Genomic DNA, 21,318 nt, shown 5'->3' with positions numbered 1-21,318 from the left:
GTAGCATCCTCTCCTTTACCTACAAACAATATTCATATGATTCATCTATGGCTATCTTTTCTCAACAAACATGAAAAATATATGTGGAAGTTAATATCTAATCTTCCCCTTACAGTTCCTCACTTAAATGAACATGTAAACTGGGGAACACTTTAGAAGAACATGTATAATAATATAACAAGCAACAAAATTTTCAAGTTACCCATTGGTTATATGACATCAGTGGAGTTTTTCTCAAGAACTCATAATTAAGACCTAATAAAGAATAGTTTCTTATCAAAAGTCAACAGGTTCTAGCTAGACAAGTCATATGCTCACTTACCTTAAAAAGAGAGGTCAGCTTTTAGAATTGCCTGATATATAAAACTCAATGTGTTTCAATAAAAATATGCTTATTAGGATGCTCAGGGATGCAGGGGATCAAATTTTACCAGTGCTTGTCTTAGCTCCTGACCATAAGAGATAATTACTTCTGCCCATAAAGAAGGTTTTCTTTATTCTGATGTCATTAAAAATGCAAATGTAATCATATGGTTAATGCCTTAGTTTTTATTACAAGTACATCCAACAGTCTTTGAATCTCATTAGACTACTTGGGCTTCCCAAGAGGGAGAAAATGCACTGGCTCAAGTCTTTTAGTCTCCATAGTAGCTATAGTTTTTATTATCAATTAATAAAACGGCATCATAAATTTGTATTACAGTATCATAAATCTGAAAATGTGTACCCCCTCTATGAAGAACATGCTGGTAAGTTATGTTTATCAGCTTGCAAGATTAACCTTAAACTATGATCACCAGCTCACTACTCTCTGTGAAACACCTTTCCCAGGAAATGCATCCTACCAACATCCATTTCTTTGATACCTACCTGAAAGACTTCTTAATGTCTTCTGCTTGGATTGTCTTGAGAATCTCTTGGTATAGCTGAAGATCAAGTGTTCCTGAAGATGTAGTATTTGAAGGGCAATTTTCATGTGCATAATAGCCTATCAAAATTCCAAAAATAAATAAAATGATGGCTGTACAAAGTATTTTGAAAAGGCAGCAAAAGTTGCAGTGGTTACTCTTTGGTGCAGATCTCGTATAATGGGTAGCATAGTCAGACTCTTCCTGAAGTCGCTGAAACCTGCCTTTGGGTGAAGTTGCTGGTTGAATGGAATCAAGATTGAGGTCCGCAGTCTCTGAGTTCTCCAGGTTCTGAGTCTCAGCACTGTCTAGCTGGAACTGATCAAAGCCAGGTTCTTCCAGTTCCTTTTCCATGTCCCACTCTAAGTCAAGGGCAGTGGCTTGAAGGTCATCATTGTCTAAGTACTGTGAATGTCCTGGAGCTCTTTGATCTGCACTGACCTTTTGATAGGCCATCTTTTTACCTGTGAAAATAAGGGAAGTATAGTTTCTTAAAATAAACAATAAAGAAAACATCCAAAGTGAAAACACAACAGTAAACTATATTATATGTCCATAAAATTTTCATGATTAAAATCAGCAGAAATGCATTGCCCCTATAGGAATATCATATATTAGTTAATTATTTATGTTTTGGTATTCATGTTACTAGAGGAAAAAATATTAAAAAAAGTAGAAGGTATTTAGTGAAATAGCTTATGAGAGAAAAAATATACACACATATACACACATATACTATTAACCTCTGAAGCTCAAGAAAAAAACTACAGTCACAAATGCACATATTACAATTAAGGCAAAATTTAAGCTTACACATTTTCAAAATCACTTTTAAGAAAAAACTAAGGACAAAAGCAATAAAACTGCTATTTGATAAGGTAAGGGGGGAATAAAAGACACTGGGATAATTTACATTACCAGAATCAATTTTTTAAAACACAAATTTAGGATAAGAATAGGCAGAACAACAAATGAAGTAGCAGCTCTATAGAAATATAAGCAGCAAAATCTGGTACATTACATAGTGATGAGTAATCAAAAGGATCGGAAAAATTTAAGGCTGCCATGCAAGACCAAGGTGTTCCATGGAATTAGTGACACGAATTATCCTGATGCACTGAACTTTAAATACAAGTCTGAGATGGCATTTGTCCAAAGAAGGAAGCCTTCTGCCATGCTAGGAGAGTTTGGTTTCATAACCTTGCTACAGGAGTGACAGATGGAGGTTTTTCTCCCTACATAGTTTTGGATGACAGTTTGTTGTATCCTGCAGAGTGGTATTAGGATAACTAGGCTAATTAACTACAAGTAGTCCTCGATCTGTATTCAGTAACCCACTCGTGTGTTATAGTTGCAGATTAAGAGTATTCGTAACTAAATATTCTGTATATTAGATATGTCACTCCAGCTGGACTCTAAGGTCCCTCACTATATTTTATGATTTTTCTAAGTGCCCCACTGTGGGCAAAAAACAGAGCTCACCTGACAACTGATTAGCCAACTACCTTAGGGCCAGAGGTTGACATATGAATGCCAATAAAAAAGATACAAACAAGAACTTCATGAAAGGGAGTGGCATTATGCACAGAATTATGGGTATGCACAGCTCCAATCTTGACTGGTAGAAGCCCATATAAATTAAAATGTTATGAATGTTTTAGAAAGTTCAAATATGGGTAACTAATTTGACAAAGGAGCCAAAAACATACAATGCAAAAAAGAAAGGCTTTTCATATAAATAAGGTGCTGGGAAAATTGAAAAGCAACAGGCAAAAGAATGAAACTAGACTGTTATCTAGCAGCATACCAAAAATTAATTCAAGATAGATTAAAGACAAATATAAGACCTGCAACAATGAAATACATAGAAGAAAACGTAGGTACTAAACTTATGGACCTTGATCTCAAAGAGGGCCTCATAAACTTGACCTCATAAAGACGGGAAGTAATAGCAAAAATAACGAATGAAACTCCATCAAATTAAAAAAGTTTCTGCACAGCAAAAAAAACCATCAAAAAAACAAAAATCCAACCAACCAAATGGGAGAAGATATTTGCAAGTAATACTTCTAATAAGAGACTAATATACAAAATATATAAAAAACTCAGACAATTCAACAACAACAAAAAAAACAAACATTCCAATTAAAAATGGGCAGAGGACATCAACAGAAACTTTCCCAAGATCTATGGAGGGCCAACAAATACATGAAAACATGCTCAGTAGCTATAAGGGAAATGCAAATCAAAACCACAATGGCATACTGCCTCACACGTTAGAATGGTTATCATCAATAAGACAAGAAATAACAAGTGTTGAATAGGTTGTGGGGAAAAAGGGACCCATGCACACTGCTGGAGGAAATGTAAATTGCTACAATCAGTAGGGAAAAAAGAAGTAGGGAGTTTCCTCAAAAAATTAAGAATAGAGCTATCATGTGACCCAGTAATCCATCTTCTGGATATCTACCTGAATAATTTACAAACATTTGTTCATAAAGATATGTGTATCCCTATGTTCATTGCAGCATTATTCATGGTAACCAAGACATGGAAACAACCTAAGTGTCCTTTGATGTATGATTGGATAAAGAAAATGTGCTACATAAATACAATGGAATACTACACAGCCATAAAAAGAATGAATTATCGCCATTGCAACAACATGGATGTGTCTTGAGAGTATCCTGCTAAGTGAGATAAATCAGACATGAAAAGACAAGAACCATATGATTTCACTTATATGTGGCATAGAAAACAGAAAGCAACGAAAGGACAAACAAAACAAATTCATAGACACAGACAACAGTATAGTGGTTACCAAAGGGGAAGAAGGGTGGGGGAAAGACGAAGAGGGTAAAGGGGGGGTCACATATTTGGTGACTGAGGGAGACTAGACTTTGGGTGGTGAGCACGCAATTCAATATATAGATGATGTATTATAGAATTTACACTTGAAACATATAATGTTATTAACTGATGCCACCCTAAAAACTTTAATGTAAAAAAAGAAAGTTCAAATATAATTAAATATTAAACTTTATAAAATAAAAAATTGTAATTCTCACCAGATTTCTCATAAACTAGGATTTGTTCTTACCCAGCATCGACTCAATAAATGAGTATCTAGTCCCTGTCAGTAGTGTGATAAACAATGAAGACAAAGATAAATGGGTCCATATTTCTCAAGTAGGGAACAATTCAGAGAAACAAAAGCATAAACAAAAAAGTAAGTCAAATAAAATATGCAAAGTGCAAAGGAGACTCAAGGGTGATTGATCCTACCAGAGAATATGGAAAAAGACTTCCCAAGTGACCTCTGATGCATTTTTGACAAGAGAGATGGAGTTAACTAGGGTAGACCAGTGATATGAGAGGAAGGCATCCGGGCAAGGGAAAATCTACAAGCGCACAGAAGAATGAGAACATATGGTATGTGGATCAGCTGAAAAACCAGATTAGTATGTTTTGGCGATAGAGCACATAGGCCAGAGAAAAATCTAAGAAAGTTGATAAACTTCGTGGGCAAATGGTTTAACATCTATGCAGCCCAGGGTCTTCATCTGTGAAGTGGATACAATAATAATATAAACCCTACAGTGCTGTAATTAGAATAAATTGAGAAAGTGAACCTAATATATCCATTGAATATGGCATGGGTTAGAAAGACATTTCTGGTATTAGAAGAGAGAGGATGTCAAAGATTATTGGGAGAAATAAAGTCAGTTCAATAAAGCAGAAGAAATTATATAATTGTGCAAGACATTGTGAAGGAGCGTAGGTTGCTTGATATCCATGTACAGACATATGATAATTATTGGTTTGTTTGACTTTTTTAACATTTAGTCTATATAAAGAGACTAAAACATTGTTTTAAAGTACACATGACATGCCAGCTGTTATCATGCAGGTACTATGAATGACAAAACAGCCCCAGAAATAATTCTGCGGACTCTTTCTTTTGACTTCCCTCTTCCCTGCCCTCCCTCCCTTCTGCTTGTCCCCATTTCCAAAATAATTCAAGAAAGTGCAGTATTTGAATTCTGTCTTTGGTCACATCTAGACAAGCAGAGAATAGGAGTAACGAGTGACGAATTGAGTTAGTAATAATTATTCAGGTTGGTTGGGGGCGATTAACTGATAAAGTATCTAAATCACACTTGGTTAAATAAAATAAAAGAATACCAGAGGATAGAAAAAAAAAACCTGAAACAAGTAGAACTAAAGAATCTTTAAAATCCATAATTCTAACCCTCTCATATTACAGAAGTAGAAACTGAGATCCAAAATTGAGTAACTCCATTAAGACTGAGAAAGTGCTATTTGAGTACACACTTCTTAAGGTGACTGTGGTTTTATAAAGATATAAGACTAAAAAGTTGGCAGTAAACTAATGTTAAATGCTTCACAATTCAATTTATTTTAATATACATTATAAAATACTGCAATTTCTTAGCACTAGTCAATGTTTTTCTTGTTTGGTTTAAACATCAATACATTCCTATCATTACATGATACTATATTTATTTCTTTATTCAGTTCATGTATTATTGATTAATTTACTTAATATTGTCTCAATGTGGTTTTCTTGATTTTTTCCCCCTCTCATTTTAATGAACCAGAGTCTCTCTAAAGGCTTTTTTCAAAAAATAAATTGTAAAACATGGTTTATATTGAAGGAATACTTGGCACATAGGAGTTACTATAAAAACGTGAGATTGCTATTTCTGACCTCTAATACAAACATTCAAAGTCGTTTCCCTGCAAATCACTTAAAAACCATTGCAGTGATGAGGCAGAGTTTTCATTTTCAGTTTGACAATAGTCATTCCATCACATGGACATCAGCAATTTAACGCTTTTCAAATATCAGACAGAACCATCAATTAAAATGTAATGCAGATACAGATATTAACTCCTCATCATGATGGATATCTGCCCGACACCCTTACAACGACTTTGGACTCATCATACAGTTATAAATTTTCACTAAATTCACCCTTACTACGACTTTGGACTAATACACATTTATAAATTTTCACTATATTTTATCTTCTAGGAGCGCAATATTTGGGTCAAAGGCAGATAGAGCCACTTGATGTAACAAAATCCAAAGTATTTTGGAAAAATTATCAAGAAAAGTATGTGATAGCATATACAATGAAGAATTTAACCACTTAAGAGTGTGTGTGTATATCCATTTCTTTAAAATTATCTTGCCTTAAGGAAATAGCATAGCTTTTGCAAAAATATAACATAAATCTCTGCTCTGTTTTGTTTCACTTTATCTAAAATAAACTCCTCAAAAATAAAACTGAGTAATAAGCTATTAAGTAAATAAAAGTTTGATAACATATTCAATTTTGAGTCAGCACAAATTATTTCATGAGTCCCACAAAGAATGTAGCTTTCTTTAAAAATAGCTATGCCCTATGAGACAAGTAAAGGACATATCACATTTCTTTTACCAGAAGTTTCAATTTCCAAGTGCAATGAAAATGTTATATTAAAGAAAGAAATCTTCAGCAAACTCAGCATGTATCATATAATTATACCATTCAAACTTCATATATCTTCTATTACTGATACGCAAAGTTCATTTAATTTATACTGTCATATTGCTTTACAGCTACTCTATGTGGGTAATTTCAAAAATACATGTAGCAGATTTTAGAATCAACCACATGAATCTTTCTCTAAAAATGATGTACTTTAATGTAGACTGGATCATAGAAACTTGTGACGTTTATTCGAATAGAAAAATCTGTAACATTCTTATATTCTATGTTGTGCCACTTGGTCTTTTTTATACAACGAAATTTTTATGAAAGGTAGAAAATATTCTCCATATTTTCAACATATCTTATTGATTTAAGTGAGATCCTTTCTTACCCAGGCCCACACCAGAAGCCAAACTGTTTTTCAAATTCAATATATTAAAATAATTTTTTATAGTGAGTAGTTCTCTTTTAACCATAAAGGATATGTTTCAAGACCCTCAACAGATATACTATGTGCCTGAAACTGTAGATAATATAATACTCTGTATATACTCCTTGTCCTATAGATATTTATGATAGTTTAATTTATAAATTTGGCGCAATAAGAGATTAACAAAATAGATGAGAACAATATACTATCAAAAAGATATGTGACTGTTGTCTGTTTCTCAAATATTTAATTTTTGTAAAACCTTCACTCACAAAGTTAGTGTCTTTTCCATTTTAACTAAGCATTTATCATGCACTGTGGTTGTAAATTTTGCAGTTTTGAGGTGCTACAGAACAAACAGTACACACATTTCTTCGCAATTTCACAAACAGAAAATTTATTCTTACCATAAATTTTAGCAACTACAGAATTTATATTCTTTCTCTTTCCTCATTTAGAACTTTCACCTTTTCACTTAAAAGAAGCATGTTGCAGCTTCTCTTTGGCACATCTGAATTGACAGCATCACCACTCTTGCACTATGGTCATTTTTAAGTAAAATAAGGGTTATTTGAATACCAGCACTGTGATATCAAGACAGTAGATCTGATAATCAAGATGGCTACTAAATGACTAACAGTGGAGATGCTGGACAAATGGTCAAGTCACATTCTGGGCAGGACAAAACAGATAGCAGGAGATTTCATCATGCTATTCAGAAGGCAACACAATTTAAAACTTATGAATTGTCTATTTCTGAAATTTTTCACTTAATATTTTCAGACCACAACTGACTGCAAGTAACTGAGACCATAAGAAGCAAAACCATGGATAAAGGACTACTTTACATTTATCCCTTTATAAGGAACAAACAAACAAACAAAAACAGATAAAAGTTGAACTAAAAAGGTATTTTTTTTCTAGACTATGACAGGTTTAGATCAATAAAGAAATTTGTATTCTTACTGAGCATACAATTAGTTGAAAAATAAGTTGATATTTCTAAATGCTTTATTTCACACATTTTTAGTGGCTGAAGCTAAGTAAATTATATAGAAATAAAAGATGAATACAGAAAAAGGCTAAAATTTTAATATGTAAAATACAATCTCTGGTAGCTGCAGATGTAGCCTAGCACAATGGATGATGAATATTTTAGATGATAAATACATGTTAACAAAAGTTTCATTTAATAAGTTATATATTACAAATGCCACTTAGAAATATAATCACAGCACTGTTACTTTATTGCTCAACAATCACAATGAGGGAATTTATTACATGAATGCCTGACTTTCATAATCTCTAACTTAGTAGATTCCATAATTAGACTAACTGGTTCAAAATCTATCTCTGATATGTATTTATTAGACCAGTTACTTAATGTCTTTATGCTTAGATTTTGAAAACAATAATGGTGCTGCATCTATAGCATTACGAGTAAATGAGATAAATTATTAAAGGTGCTTATAACAAGTTCCATTATAAGCAATCCACTAATAAAGGATCACTGGAAAAATTCTATAGAGTTTAAAAATTTCTGGAGTGATCCTTTAAGGTACAGCCTTAATTAACTTAAATTATGACCAGAAGCCTTAAATTTCAATAACAAGAACCAGTGGGAAATGCAGTGGTCTACTCAAGCACTTTTGAGAGTGGGAAGCATCTACTAACTATTAGCTATGATTCAGATAGATAAGAGGAAAGTGTGGCTAATGTTTATACAAAAGTTATTATTACATTTGAATTACAACTACCAATTCTATATCTTGTTATTGCAGAGTTGTTTCTTGTTAGTCTGTTTATAAAAAGAACAAGAGAGCTTTTCCATAATGCTGAAGAGTTCAGTTTAATAGTTCCAAGAATTAGTAATAATTAGTCATGAACAGGAGTTATATATGTGTTGTAGAAAAACATGTTCGTCATAGGTGGTTGACTTGACCCACTGACTATGAAGATACCAGTAATATATAACTTGGTATAAAACACTATAGATATTATTAGAATTAGGAATACATATAAAGACTTTCCTACTTGTAAAATGTATTTTTCAAGTAAAATAAATGAATGGATCTGGTAGATTAATTTTAAAATATAAAACAGAATCTCAATTTCCTATGATAGTTCTATGATTGAATCTTTATTGTACAATGGGAAAAAAATATTCATATAGCATTTCCCGAAGCTTTGAACATCAACTCATTTTCTAGTTTGAGCGAATTGATTTGAGGTAAAGGCATTTCTTAGAAATGTCAGTGCATCATCAAAAGGCATTCATTACGCACCTTCGTGCAGTATTACTCTAGATGCTGTACTGGTGAACTATATGAGCGCCCAGAGGAATTTTAAAATTTAAGAATAGTCCTTATAAGCTAAAATCAGTTGACATAAATTTTTTCAGTACTAACCTAGTTTGTACAAATAAAGCCCATATTTGTGGAATACATTTTTGTTGTTGAAAGCTTTAATGGCTTCAATTTGAGAGCAGAGCAAAAGATAAAACTATAAAAACAGTAATTCAGAAGACTCTGTTCCCTGACTTAATTTTCCAGTATAATGAGATTTTTTTTCTGTCTGGTTTGGTGAAATAGCCCTGGCAGTTGCTATAGTGTCTGTAAATGCAGTAAGAATTTCTTATTTAATTGCAATTTTGCATGTCAACTGCATATAAGAAATGACAATAATTATTTGTTGTTCATGCTTCACTAATTGAATAGAATATGTAAAAAATAAAAGGAAACTATTATCTGTGCTTGATTCTTAGGGAAAAAAGTCAAAGTTTACTCTTAAATGGTAAAAAAGTCAAAGTTTACTCTTAAATGGTAATAGCACATTAAATTTGGCAGATAATCTAGCTGAAAAGTATAAAACTCACTTTACTCTGAGGCTTGAGTTACACCGATCGTTAAATGATATGTAAAAAGTATGCTTATAGGATGCCAAATTAATGAGCTATAAGTTGCAAAATTCCGTCAAAACCATTTGAGGAAAAATTATTTGATGAAATTCAGCAGGTTTGTGTAAATTTGTTTTATACAGCTTGCATATGTATGACCACCTGGTCAGTTCCCTGAGTGGGCTGGCCTTTCTTTAGGTACCTGTGTGTAATCACAATTACTGTATGTAACACATTCTAACTGAATGGTTGGTTGAGCCCATCTGAGCTTCTGTATTTATGGTAATGTTTTTCAATATTAGAATGATATAATATAATTTACAATTTGGCAAAGAGAAGAATTAATTTAAATGAACTAAAATAATACAGAGAACACTCTGTTTCCTGAACAGGTAGCTTGAACATTTAGTATTTTTAGACTATCTATCATGGGAGTTTAATTCTCACTAACATCACAAAACTTTCTACTTTAAGATGTGTAAACAGTTCCTGTTACTCCTGCATGGCCTCTTTTCCTGGTCCATTTTGGTGTCTGATTCTACCTAGATTCTAGAGTATCTTTTTTTTTTTTTTTTGGCCTGGTCATCATTTCCATTTACAGTAAAATCTCTAGAAGTATTTATTTACTTCCACGGCATGTACATTCTTTGCACCTTGAGAGTATTAGAAGTGGCTTAGAAATGCACAAAGGCAAGATAAATGAAATCATAAAAATATAAAATAAAGAAGATTGGAGGAGAAGAAATTCTAATAGTCTAGCTAAAGAAAGCCACTATAATTGAGTTTTAATGTAGTTCAGAGTTTCACCGCAGTCAGGGCAAAGAAGGGTATCTGTGGAGTCTTCAAATTCCACCAGCCTTCTCCTAATCTCACTTTCTAACGTGTAAGGCCGTCAGTCTTGGCTGAAAGTTTGTTTTTAATTTTATTTCATCTAAGTTATCTCTTTTTGTACTTGTAGGTTGCTATGTAGGGAAGATACTTTTCTCTATCTAGCCAGAGAAATATATGAGTCTCCTTATTATCTCTTACACTTAGATTTTGATAAATAGAAGTGACAATACTAACATGTTATCCAAAATAATGTGCTAGGAGAGAAATTATTGAACCTTAAAATGATCCAGGACCTACTATAAGGTTTGGGCTTTACATACATTATTCATATAATCAAATAATAAGAACTATTATTTCCATTTTACAGATGAGGTATCTTAGACTTACCACTTAAGTCATCTCCCCAAGTTCTCACAGCCGGTAAGTGCAAGCAGCTGGAGTATCACACCCGGCCTGTCCAATTCTAAAAGCTATTCTTATAAAAATTGCAACATTCAGACTCCCTACAAGCCTCCAAAGCTGGCAGGATGCTAATAAATTCAGAGATCTTTTTGGTTTATTCATCCCCGGTTATGGAGTCTCCATGGCCATTCACTCTGAATTGGTTCTGCCTCCATCTTTAGATCTGTAAGAGCTGCTCTGACTCCAGGACCTAAAAGATCTCCGTTGTTTGCTCTCCACAGCACCCTGGCAGGCATCAGTGTTTCCCGGCACTGTGGTTTTGAATAAGGGAGAACTGCTTCCAAGTACATAGCTCTGAAGAAAGACCACAACCTCTACTTTATGATCTCTTCTTAGCAACGCTTTCAACATTTCTCCTTTCTCCTGCCGCTAAGGGACAAAGGCACAACAACTCTGCTTAGAACTTGAAAACTGCAGTTCACATTCAACCTGCTTCTGACCTGTTTTCAGCTATTAAAACCCTTTGGCCCATCCTGTCCTACTCCCTACTATGTCTGGTTTCCAGTGGTCTGAGAGGGCTTCGAGGGTGTCAAGAGTTAACACATCACTACAATCACCACTTGGCTCTTTGAGCGCTATCTGCCAGGAGAAGCCTCTTAGCTTGGTAGAGAACATAGCAATTTTTTATCCTTTCAGCCAGCGTGAATGTTCTTAAATTGCTGCTTTTTGACTATGGGTTTTGGATTTCTAGGAACAGATGAAGCTTTTATCTCCATGAGGCCACTAGGCACTCTAGTTTTCAAAAGTAATTTATTGGTTTACTTTAAAAATCTCTTTATTCTTCAAATAGGATCAACAGGTTTCTACAAAGAAGTGCTTTATTCTAAAATTCGCATGGCTATGTTTCCTAAAATCATAACACAGAAAGGCTATTTGAGGTGCAGTGGTAATCCAACAAACGTACCTAGAATCTATGTTTTTTATTTACTGAAATTGCTCTTTTCTTACTTATTACTTTGGGGTGTTATTATGGAAAAATGTCAATATGTCATGATACTGTGATTAACTGATGGGAAACGAAACATCCCAGAAAAACACTTTGGTACAGTATGTTTATGTTCACTTAAAATTCAGTTAGTAAAAAAACATGTATCATATGAACCATCCTAAACCCAAGAGTAAGATCTAAATGTAAAAAATTAGCATTCAGCTTTCAAATTGTTAGATCACGACTTAAAGAAAATTAAAATTGGTAATTTAACCAAAAATATAAGATTTCATTGGTTAACATAATGGAATGGTCCTTAGAAGACAAAGATCATGTATATCAATTCACTTAATCTTAAGGCTAAAAATTAGTATGTTTTCCTAAGTAGTAGGAATACATTAATGGTAAGAAAACTAAGAAAAGTGAAGCCTCAGTTGACAACTGAGGACAGAATCGATATTGAAATGCTTTTCAAGAATTATCTCAAGCAACACATGAAAAGAGAAACAAATTGCCCAAGATTTTGCTATTCTTTCTTACTTCTAAAGTGCCATATTCATAAACATACACACATCTGAAGCTAAACGAGAATATGTTTTACTATATTTTCTTCTAGGCCCTCCACTGATACAAAAATGAAATTTTATCTGAAAAAAAGTTGACAAAGTTATTTTAAGGTAGAAAATTCAAGCTCTTTCTACAAGTGACCTTTCTTTAAATATGATAACACTAGTAACTGTTAACCTTTTCAATAAAAGAGAATAAATTAAATTGGAAAAAATAGGACAGGATAACAAATACTATAGCAATATATTACCCTATATGACAATTTGGCATTAAGAAGTTAACTATTATTATGCATTTACATATATGCATACTAATAGTATTGGGTAAATTAAAACAACTAAACAATTCTCTAAAACTTACATTAGGCATTGCTTATGTCATTTATATTTAATTTATGAACAGGAGTATTATAAAAAATGAAAGACCTCCAATGGCACATAAAAGTAATGATGATATGAAAGTAAATGTCAGACAAAAGGCATGAAAATACAATATTCACAAAGGCATTAAGTGTAAAACATTTAACAGAACTTTTATGTAATTGATACCATTGGACAGTTTATAATAATGTATGCAAAATTTTAAAATTCACCCAACACTTCAAGTTTTAATGTTAAATATTACTTTACCAATATGAATTGAATTTTAGCTTCTTTTCTCACTAATTTTCTTTCTTTCTATAATACATCCTTTTTCTTTTTCTTTATATTTTTGCCTCCCATCAGCCCTTCCCATTATTTCATTTTTACTTTTTCATTCTTATTTATTTCACCACTGATATTTCAAGAACTCACTGAAAAATAAAATTGACCGAAAAGAATTCATTTCTTCTTGTATATATTATAATACTATATCTTGAACTATAAAGATATCAGTGGATTTTTTAAAATTTGGAGTGATGATCTGATGATCAAACCAAAGATGATGTTTTGCTCTACCATTCCAAATACAGTGAATCTTAAGCCTTCAAGATAAAAGTAAAACTCAACGTATCCTTAACCTGCTGCTTGGGAGTTCTATTCTCTAACACTCTGTGGAAAGACCTAAAGATCCTTCAACCTAACGCTTTTACATGGAGTCCCTTTAGCTATTATGACATGGGATTTCTCATTCCTATCATCCTCCATAACTATAATCTGTATATAACACCCAAATGATTCTCTATATCTCAATCATATCTTAAGGACCAAAGCATTCTTTTTCTTTTCTTTATTATTATTTTTTAATCCTATAAAGGTTAAGATCTTTAATCATTCTCTGAGTAATTTTAAATAATTGAGAGCCTGACATGATGGAAATATAGTTTTCACCTAAAAAGGAGTGTAATCTTTATGGATATGGAAAAACAGAATTAAATTCAGAAAATAGGAACATACATTGTAATATAAGTTGTAAATAGATGACCTTGACTAGTTTAATTGTGCTGATGAGTATAGTATTAGAAAAAATAACACATTAATGTATGACTAGCTACTCTCTATTTACATTAATTCATTTAATCATGAGAACAGTACCATGAAGTTAGCATTTTATCATCTTCATTTTATAGATAAGGGCACAGAAGAGAGAGAGTTGAAATCACTTCCTCTAGATCATAGGATTTAAATCCAGGTAGTATGGTTCTGTAATCTGTGTTCTTAACCACTCTGCTATAATGACAGAAAACAATTTCATGAAGACATATTTTGAATTCCTCCAAAAATTAAAAATATATATATATAAGAACATCACTTGACTTTTCCACAACAAAGCCCTAAAAAAATAATCGCTATCTCTATGAAGCTTCCTTAGAGTCTTTAGGGGAAAACTGAGGAGAATAGGTGAATAAACTCACACATTCACACACAGACATAAGCCGGTACTCCCTGGCCTCACTAAAATTACTTGAGGTTTCCCCAAATGCACTTCTTAGCCATCCTCACAGCTACTGGCTTCTTACACTTATGATTTTAATTAATGTAAAATATTTTTCTTTTCAACAGACTTCCCCTCTCTGGTTCTCCTCCAAGAATTAGGTATTATTCATATTTTTATTGCCCACCGTTTCATAATTCCTTAACAATGTAAATTTTTGTTGGACAAAATTCATAATTTTGACACCCCCTGAATAATTAATAATCTCCTCATACTTATATCTATGTTATTTCAAGAATACATATATATCTTAAAAGTAATTGTTTAAATTAAATGTGACAGCTCTTAAACAGGTGGAATAATAGTGTAATATTTATTTGCTAAAGTGTTTTAAGAGAATTGTACTTAAGTCATGAATAACTTTCATAGAGAAGGAATCCTTGGAGCCCTGAGCACCAAGAATTCTAACTATCCTGTTGGAGAAACCATGTGGTGAGGCACTGAGACCATATGGAAAAGAAACTGAGCCAAGGTATCTAAACCAAAATGCCAGTCATGTGAGATCAGACCAGCCACCAGGTGATTTCCAAAGCTTGTGCAACAAAAGAACTGAGCGGCTGAGACCTGCCCATTTTCCTGATCAAATAATGAGACATAATAAAATGGTTGTTGTTCAAAGCCACAAAATTTGGGGATGCTCAGCAATAAATAACTAGAATATCAGTAAAGCTATTTTTCCAAAATACAAATCTGACCATGTCACTTGATAGATTAAAATTAAAAGCCTATGAGGTATTCTTTTTGCACTAACAAGACATCTCCTTTCCAAGGCTATAAGACCTTTAAGCTGAGCCTAAACTTCCATTCTGATTCCTTCTACTTCCTGCTGTCAAGCACACATTGCACATGCTCATCCTCTGCCTGGTTTGTCCTGTTTCAGATTCTTGAATGTAGTTAATTTGTCTGGTTACCTTTTATCTTTGTAGCCTAGCATAGTATTTGAAACCTTGTAGCTGCTCAATAAATGATAGGCTCCAAATAGGCATGACATTTGAAAACTATAGAATTTCAGTAAGGTAATTGCCATTTTACCAGCAATGTGTCTTATAGCACTTACTTCAGCTCATTCAACCTTTAAAAGATTTAATGCTTATTCTATGTCATTCTAAGAGTTAATTGATGGGTAAAGTTAAATATTGTAACTAAAGGTAGTTGATAAACTGTAAAATCCAATATAACTGCTATTGTTTTAAAATTATAAACTATTAGGAATCAAGAGAGCTAGATTTGAATTCTGGATCCCCAATTACTAGCTATGAACAACAGGGCAAATCACTTTCCTTCAGAGGTAAAACTAAATTTGTGTGTGTGAAAACCAAATGAGATAATTCATAAATATATGCTTTAAGTATTATTTATCAATATTATATAATTAATGAATGGTTGCTAATGATAAATAGAAATTGGTTAATATAATTAAATAAATCATTCACATATTCACCGCACCCAGCTACCCCAATCTCTGAATATTACCGACATAAAAAGGGAAAACCACAAGTGAATTTGCACCACGAATGATTGACTTTCTCTTATTCCTGAACAGGACACAATGCCTGGAACAAGGAGATAAAACAGGAGACTTCTGGGCTGTGTATCAAGTATGAAGATTGTACTCAGGGGAATGGGGGACACAGGAGCAGAAGGAAGAAGGAAGCAACCTCTGAAGAGATGGCCTCTGGAAAATCCATCCCAGAATTATCGACTTCAAATTCTTTAGACAAGGAATGCCCAACTCCCGGGTCACAGACTGGTAGAGGTCCGTGGCCACTTGGGAACCAGGCCGCACAGCAGGAGGTAAGTGGCTGGCAAGTGAGCGAAGCTTCCTCTGTTTTTGCAGCCAGCTCCCCAGTGCTAGCATCACCATCTCAGCTTCACTGAAGATCATCAGGCATTAGATTCTCATAGGACCATTGGTCCCTGCTGTCAAAAAGTCTGGGAGTCGCTGCCTTAGACGTATTATAAAGTTATTTACATTCAGAAGTGATGTCTGTAATGTAGGCATACATGGAAGTAAAAACAAATCAGGGCCTGTATCTTAAGGCGCAGAATGTAAAGAGATCTATGGGAGAAGATTAATCCAACTCCCCTCCTGCACATAATACATTTTAATAGGAATCTATCCAGCAAAATCCATTTAGCTATGCCCAGAATGATCACGACTGACTGTGTAGAGATTGAAGTGCCTCAGTCCATCTGCTGATGATATTCATTGCTTTTTGGCACCTTCTACATATTTACCAAGTGTATGTAAAAGAAAGCCATGCTTCTTATTTCTAGGACAAAAACAGATGGTGCTCCAGCAGGTAATAATTTAATTAAATGTCTCCTAAAGCATGAACAAATTGTTCCAAAGAATAGAAAATATTTTTATTTATTCTTTAAAAATAGGAAGGATAGAAAAAACTAAATCAAGTTTGACTTTTTTAATGCAACAAAATTAGAGTTTAGCAAATCATCTGTTCTTAAAACAAAGTGTTTTTTCCTCTCTGCCTTCTTCCTAAATTGCAATCAAAATTGCCATAAATAATATTGATGTTGTTCATCAAGTTTCATTTATCATCTCTAAGAAATAAGTTCAAGCTAAAATGAAACATATTTTGATAAAGTTGCAATCAGATCTTGGAATAGGATGAATTTTTATGATATTCAAATTAAATTGCATAATGTACTTTATGAACTGAGGAGGATAATAAACTACATATCTAACATGCAGACTCTAATAATCAAAAACAAAGTCTTCCATTCCAGTTAAAGCCAGGAGGCCTTTTAAAAACCTCTGTAATATATGAATTAAAGATTTCATAATAGTAGAAAATAACAATTTTGCAGCATGATACAGTAAAGATCATACTTGGGTTAAAAATAGAAATGGATATGAATCCCAGTACTGCCATTTACTGTGTGAATTTAGGACAGGAACTTAATTTTTCTAAGATTCCTTCTCCTAGTCTGTAGATGAATACATGAATACAACACAGAATAACTGTAATTATAAGGTCACTGGGAGACTTCACTGGATAAATTTCAAGAACTTAACACAATTCTTAAGACAGAGTAAGCATTCTATAAATGGCTGCTAATCATCATCTTTAAAATTAATTAAGGAACAAGAATATGTGTAAGTATTGGAGCTATCAAATATAAACCAAAATATGTAAGAAATCAGTTCAAGTAAATTACAATCTATCTGCAAAGATGAAGCAAACATATAGAAGTAAACTGTAGGGTCTAAAATAAGAATTTAGGAATGGTGAAATTATGGAGTGTTTAAACAGGAACTAAATCTGTGTCTTGAAAAATGGATAGGGACAAAGAATGAAGAAGTTACTGAAAGAAATAATAAAGATGAACTCAAGCAAGAAATTGGGAATGCATATCTGAATGTAGAAATCAAAGCATGTACTGTCTTAATTGAGGAAACGGTATATACCAAGGTCTGGTAGAACACAAGTTTAGATTGATGAGATAGGAAGGTGTCTACATATGTAAAAGGCAATCATTGAAGGATCTTCCAGAATAAAAACATCATGAGAGTTGTGTTTCATAAAATGATACAGAGCAAGTAAAGCTAGAACATTATTGCAGTGAAGCAGGGTAATCAGATAACCCAGAGAGATGTACAGATAGATAAAAGTGAAGATTGAAACCATTTATACTAAACAATGATATCTTTTACCAAAGTTGGATTATTTAGAATTCAAAGTGTATACACTTGGCTTAATAATTTTATGATCATGTATAATAAGACCATGCTATATTTATAATGTGCAATGTTATATTTAATACACACTTATACTAAATATTTACAACCAATTAATTTTATACCTTAATTGTTTATATTATAATCATATTTAATATATATTATATGTATATATGAACTTTGCCTTGTGTGTTAAATGAAATGATGACAGCAATGCATCTTCCCCATTCATATCCTCAATCACCCATCTGTTACCAAAATTTTTACTGGCAAAATGGTTGGAAAGGAAGGAAGTTATGTATTGACATTACTCTGATCCCTACGGAAACAGGGATTTGCTATTGGCTGATGTCCCACTTCCCACCTACAGCAGTGGACCCAGGGACAGGTTAGGGGATATGAACCACGTTCAAGACACTTTCATTGTATTTACATCTCATTTCATGTCTTGAATGGTAAGGGCTACTGAAACCTATTCCAACAAAGAAGAGATCATTCTGAAGGTATAATTCAACCTTATACTTTCTCCTATTAAAAATTTCAAAGTAGGGTTGAGAATCTTTATAATTTTTTTTTAAAGTCCTAATGACAATAGTTTTAGCAGAGTTTAATGCAAAGAAAATATTTATTAGGCATTAGACCAAGTCGAGACTTGGTTAAACATATTAAAATTTTCAAGGTGTTGAATCCCATTTTAATTTCTTTCTACCCTGATAAGCAATAATCCAAATGTTTCTCTGTGTTAAAATGAACTCCTGATTAAGAAAACAAACATTCAGGTTTCTTATAACCAAGAATATCTTAGATTTCAATGCCTTGTCTTCAAAAACTATAAAACCGGGTAGCCATAATCATGCTTGTATAAGTGTATATTGTGATATACAGTGGACCCCTGAACAACACTGGGGTAGCGGCACTCACTCCTTCACAGTCAAAAATCTGCATATAATTTAGACTCCCTAAAAACTTTACTAATAGCCTATTTTTGACTAGAAGCTTTATCAATAATAAATAGTCAATTAACACAGATCTTACATTCTGTATGTATTACATACTGTGTTCTTAGAGTAAAGTAAGCTGGAGAAAAGAAAAAGTTAAGAAAATCATAAGGGAAAGAAAATACATTTACAGTACTATACGTATTTATTAAGAAAAAATCTGTGTATAATCAGATCTGTGCAGTTCAAACCCATGTTGTTTAAGAATCAGCTAAGTAAATGCGACCAGCTTTGAGAGAGCAGATACTTTATGAAGACATACTCCAGTCACCTTACTGGTACAGCAGACCCTCACCAACTTGAACAATTAGGCTTAAATTAAGGTAAATATAGAAACCTGAAAACTACTTTGATAGCACATTTCCAGTTTAAGAATTTAAGACCTTAAAAACAAAACAAAACAAAACAGGGTTAAGCTATTATATCCACAGAAATAACCTCTTAATAGTTATTATAAAAACAGTCTATATTTCTGAAATATGTGAAAACACTCCCTTCTGCATATAACAGATCTTATAGTCACTAAAAATAAATTATTAAAGATAGCAAACTCAACTAAGAATATCAAGAGTACGCTACACAATTTTAATGATATCGGCTCTTTTGCATTCTTTCTTTCTTCAGGGATCCCTCCCCTAGAGTTTCAAAAAGAAGTTTACGTATTCATCTTACTTTCTTCCAGAAAATATGCATATAAAAAGTCACTTTCCCAGGCCTCTTCCTTTTTCAAAGATTGAAACCCTTCTTTCTCTGACTTAGAGTTGTTTACTTCAACATCCCATCTCCCACTTTAGACCCAGACGTTGAGAAAAATCTGGATGCTTATGTGAAAAAACAATTTAGAAAACTTGTTTTTAAATATGCTTATTAAAGCCCAGTTTACTTTCTCTCAATATTTCTGTGTTTCAATAGATGACTGCAAAAAACAGAAGTGACAAAAGAAAAAAAGGTAAATAAATTGCACTTCATCAACATCAGTTTTGTATTTTAAAGGACACTGACAATAAAGTGAAAAGACAATCCACAGAACGAGAGGAAATGTTTGTGAATCCTATCTGATAAGGGACTTTACCTAGCATATATAAAAAAACACTTACAATTTGATAATAAAAAGACAAATCAATTTAAAAACGGACAAAGTTTCTTAGTAGACATTTTTCAAAAGAAGATATACAAATGACTAATACACGCATGAAAAGATGCTGAATTTAATTAGGGAAATACACATCAATTAGCAATGAAAGATTTCACCCTCATTAGGGCAGCTATAATCAAAAAAAATACTAAAAAGTGTTAAAGATATGGAGAAATTAGAACAGTCCTATATTACTAGTGGGAATGTAAAATTGTACAACTGCTTCGGAAAGTATTCTGGTAGTTCCTCAAAAGGTTACACATTAAGTTACTATATAATCTAGCAATTCTACTTCTAGTCACATAAGCAAGAGAAATGAAAATATATCTATACAAAGATTTGAACACAAATGTTTCAAAGCAGCATTATTTATAATAACCACAAAGGGGAAACAACCCATTAAATGATGAAAGAATAAATAAAATGTACTATAATATTATTCAGCAGTGAAAATAATGTACTGATACATACTACAACACGGATGACTTCTGAAAATATTATGCTAAGTGAAAGAATGCAATTACGAAAGACCACATATTGTATGTTTCTATTTATACAAAAGGTCTAGAATAGGCAAATTTATAAGGACAGAAAGCCAATTAGTGATTGTAGAGGCTGGTGCAAAAAGATTGGAGGAAATGAGAAGTAACCACAAAATTGATTTGATTATAGTGACAGTTGTACAACCCTGAAGGTGTTAAAGACCATTAAATTCCACATTTCATATGGGGGCATTTTATGGTATACGATTTATATTTCAATGAAATTGCTTATAAAAAGAAAGTTTATTGCAAACTCTTATTATTTTTCCTCCGCCTTTGCTATAACTTCCTTTCCTAAAACCCAGTCGAAATTTCCTCATTTTTCATTTGTTCCCAGTAAGAGTGCTAGTCTATACAGGCTATAGGCAAAAAGTTGGCAAAATGTACACAGAAGAAACCATATATTCCAGACTCATTCCAGGGAAACTTTCAGGTGGGAAAATGTTTGACCTTTGGGATCTATTTTCTGTTGGAAAGGTTAATGATTCCTCCCTTTCCTACCCACA

General features: G+C 32.9%; 1 protein-coding gene across 6 annotated transcripts in view; it reads right to left on the bottom strand.

Annotated features, from left to right (window-relative positions):
- Positions 1 to 21,318, bottom strand: part of NAALADL2 (N-acetylated alpha-linked acidic dipeptidase like 2) — a 1,088,713-nt gene that overhangs the window by 605,214 nt on the left and 462,181 nt on the right. For all 6 annotated transcript variants that reach the window (XM_039865076.1, XM_039865077.1, XM_039865078.1 and 3 more), the window contains one exon: positions 871 to 1,372. In XM_039865076.1, coding sequence (XP_039721010.1) covers positions 871 to 1,364 — 494 coding nt within the window. In that variant the 5' untranslated portion in view covers positions 1,365 to 1,372. The remainder of the gene's footprint in view (positions 1 to 870; positions 1,373 to 21,318) is intronic.

Source organism: Pteropus medius, unplaced genomic scaffold (genome assembly GCF_902729225.1).
Source record: "Pteropus medius unplaced genomic scaffold, Ma_sr-lr_union100, whole genome shotgun sequence".
Lineage (NCBI taxonomy): Eukaryota > Metazoa > Chordata > Mammalia > Chiroptera > Pteropodidae > Pteropus > Pteropus medius.
The sequence above is the reverse complement of the archived record's forward strand: the minus strand, read 5'-3'. Positions and strand labels throughout refer to the sequence as shown.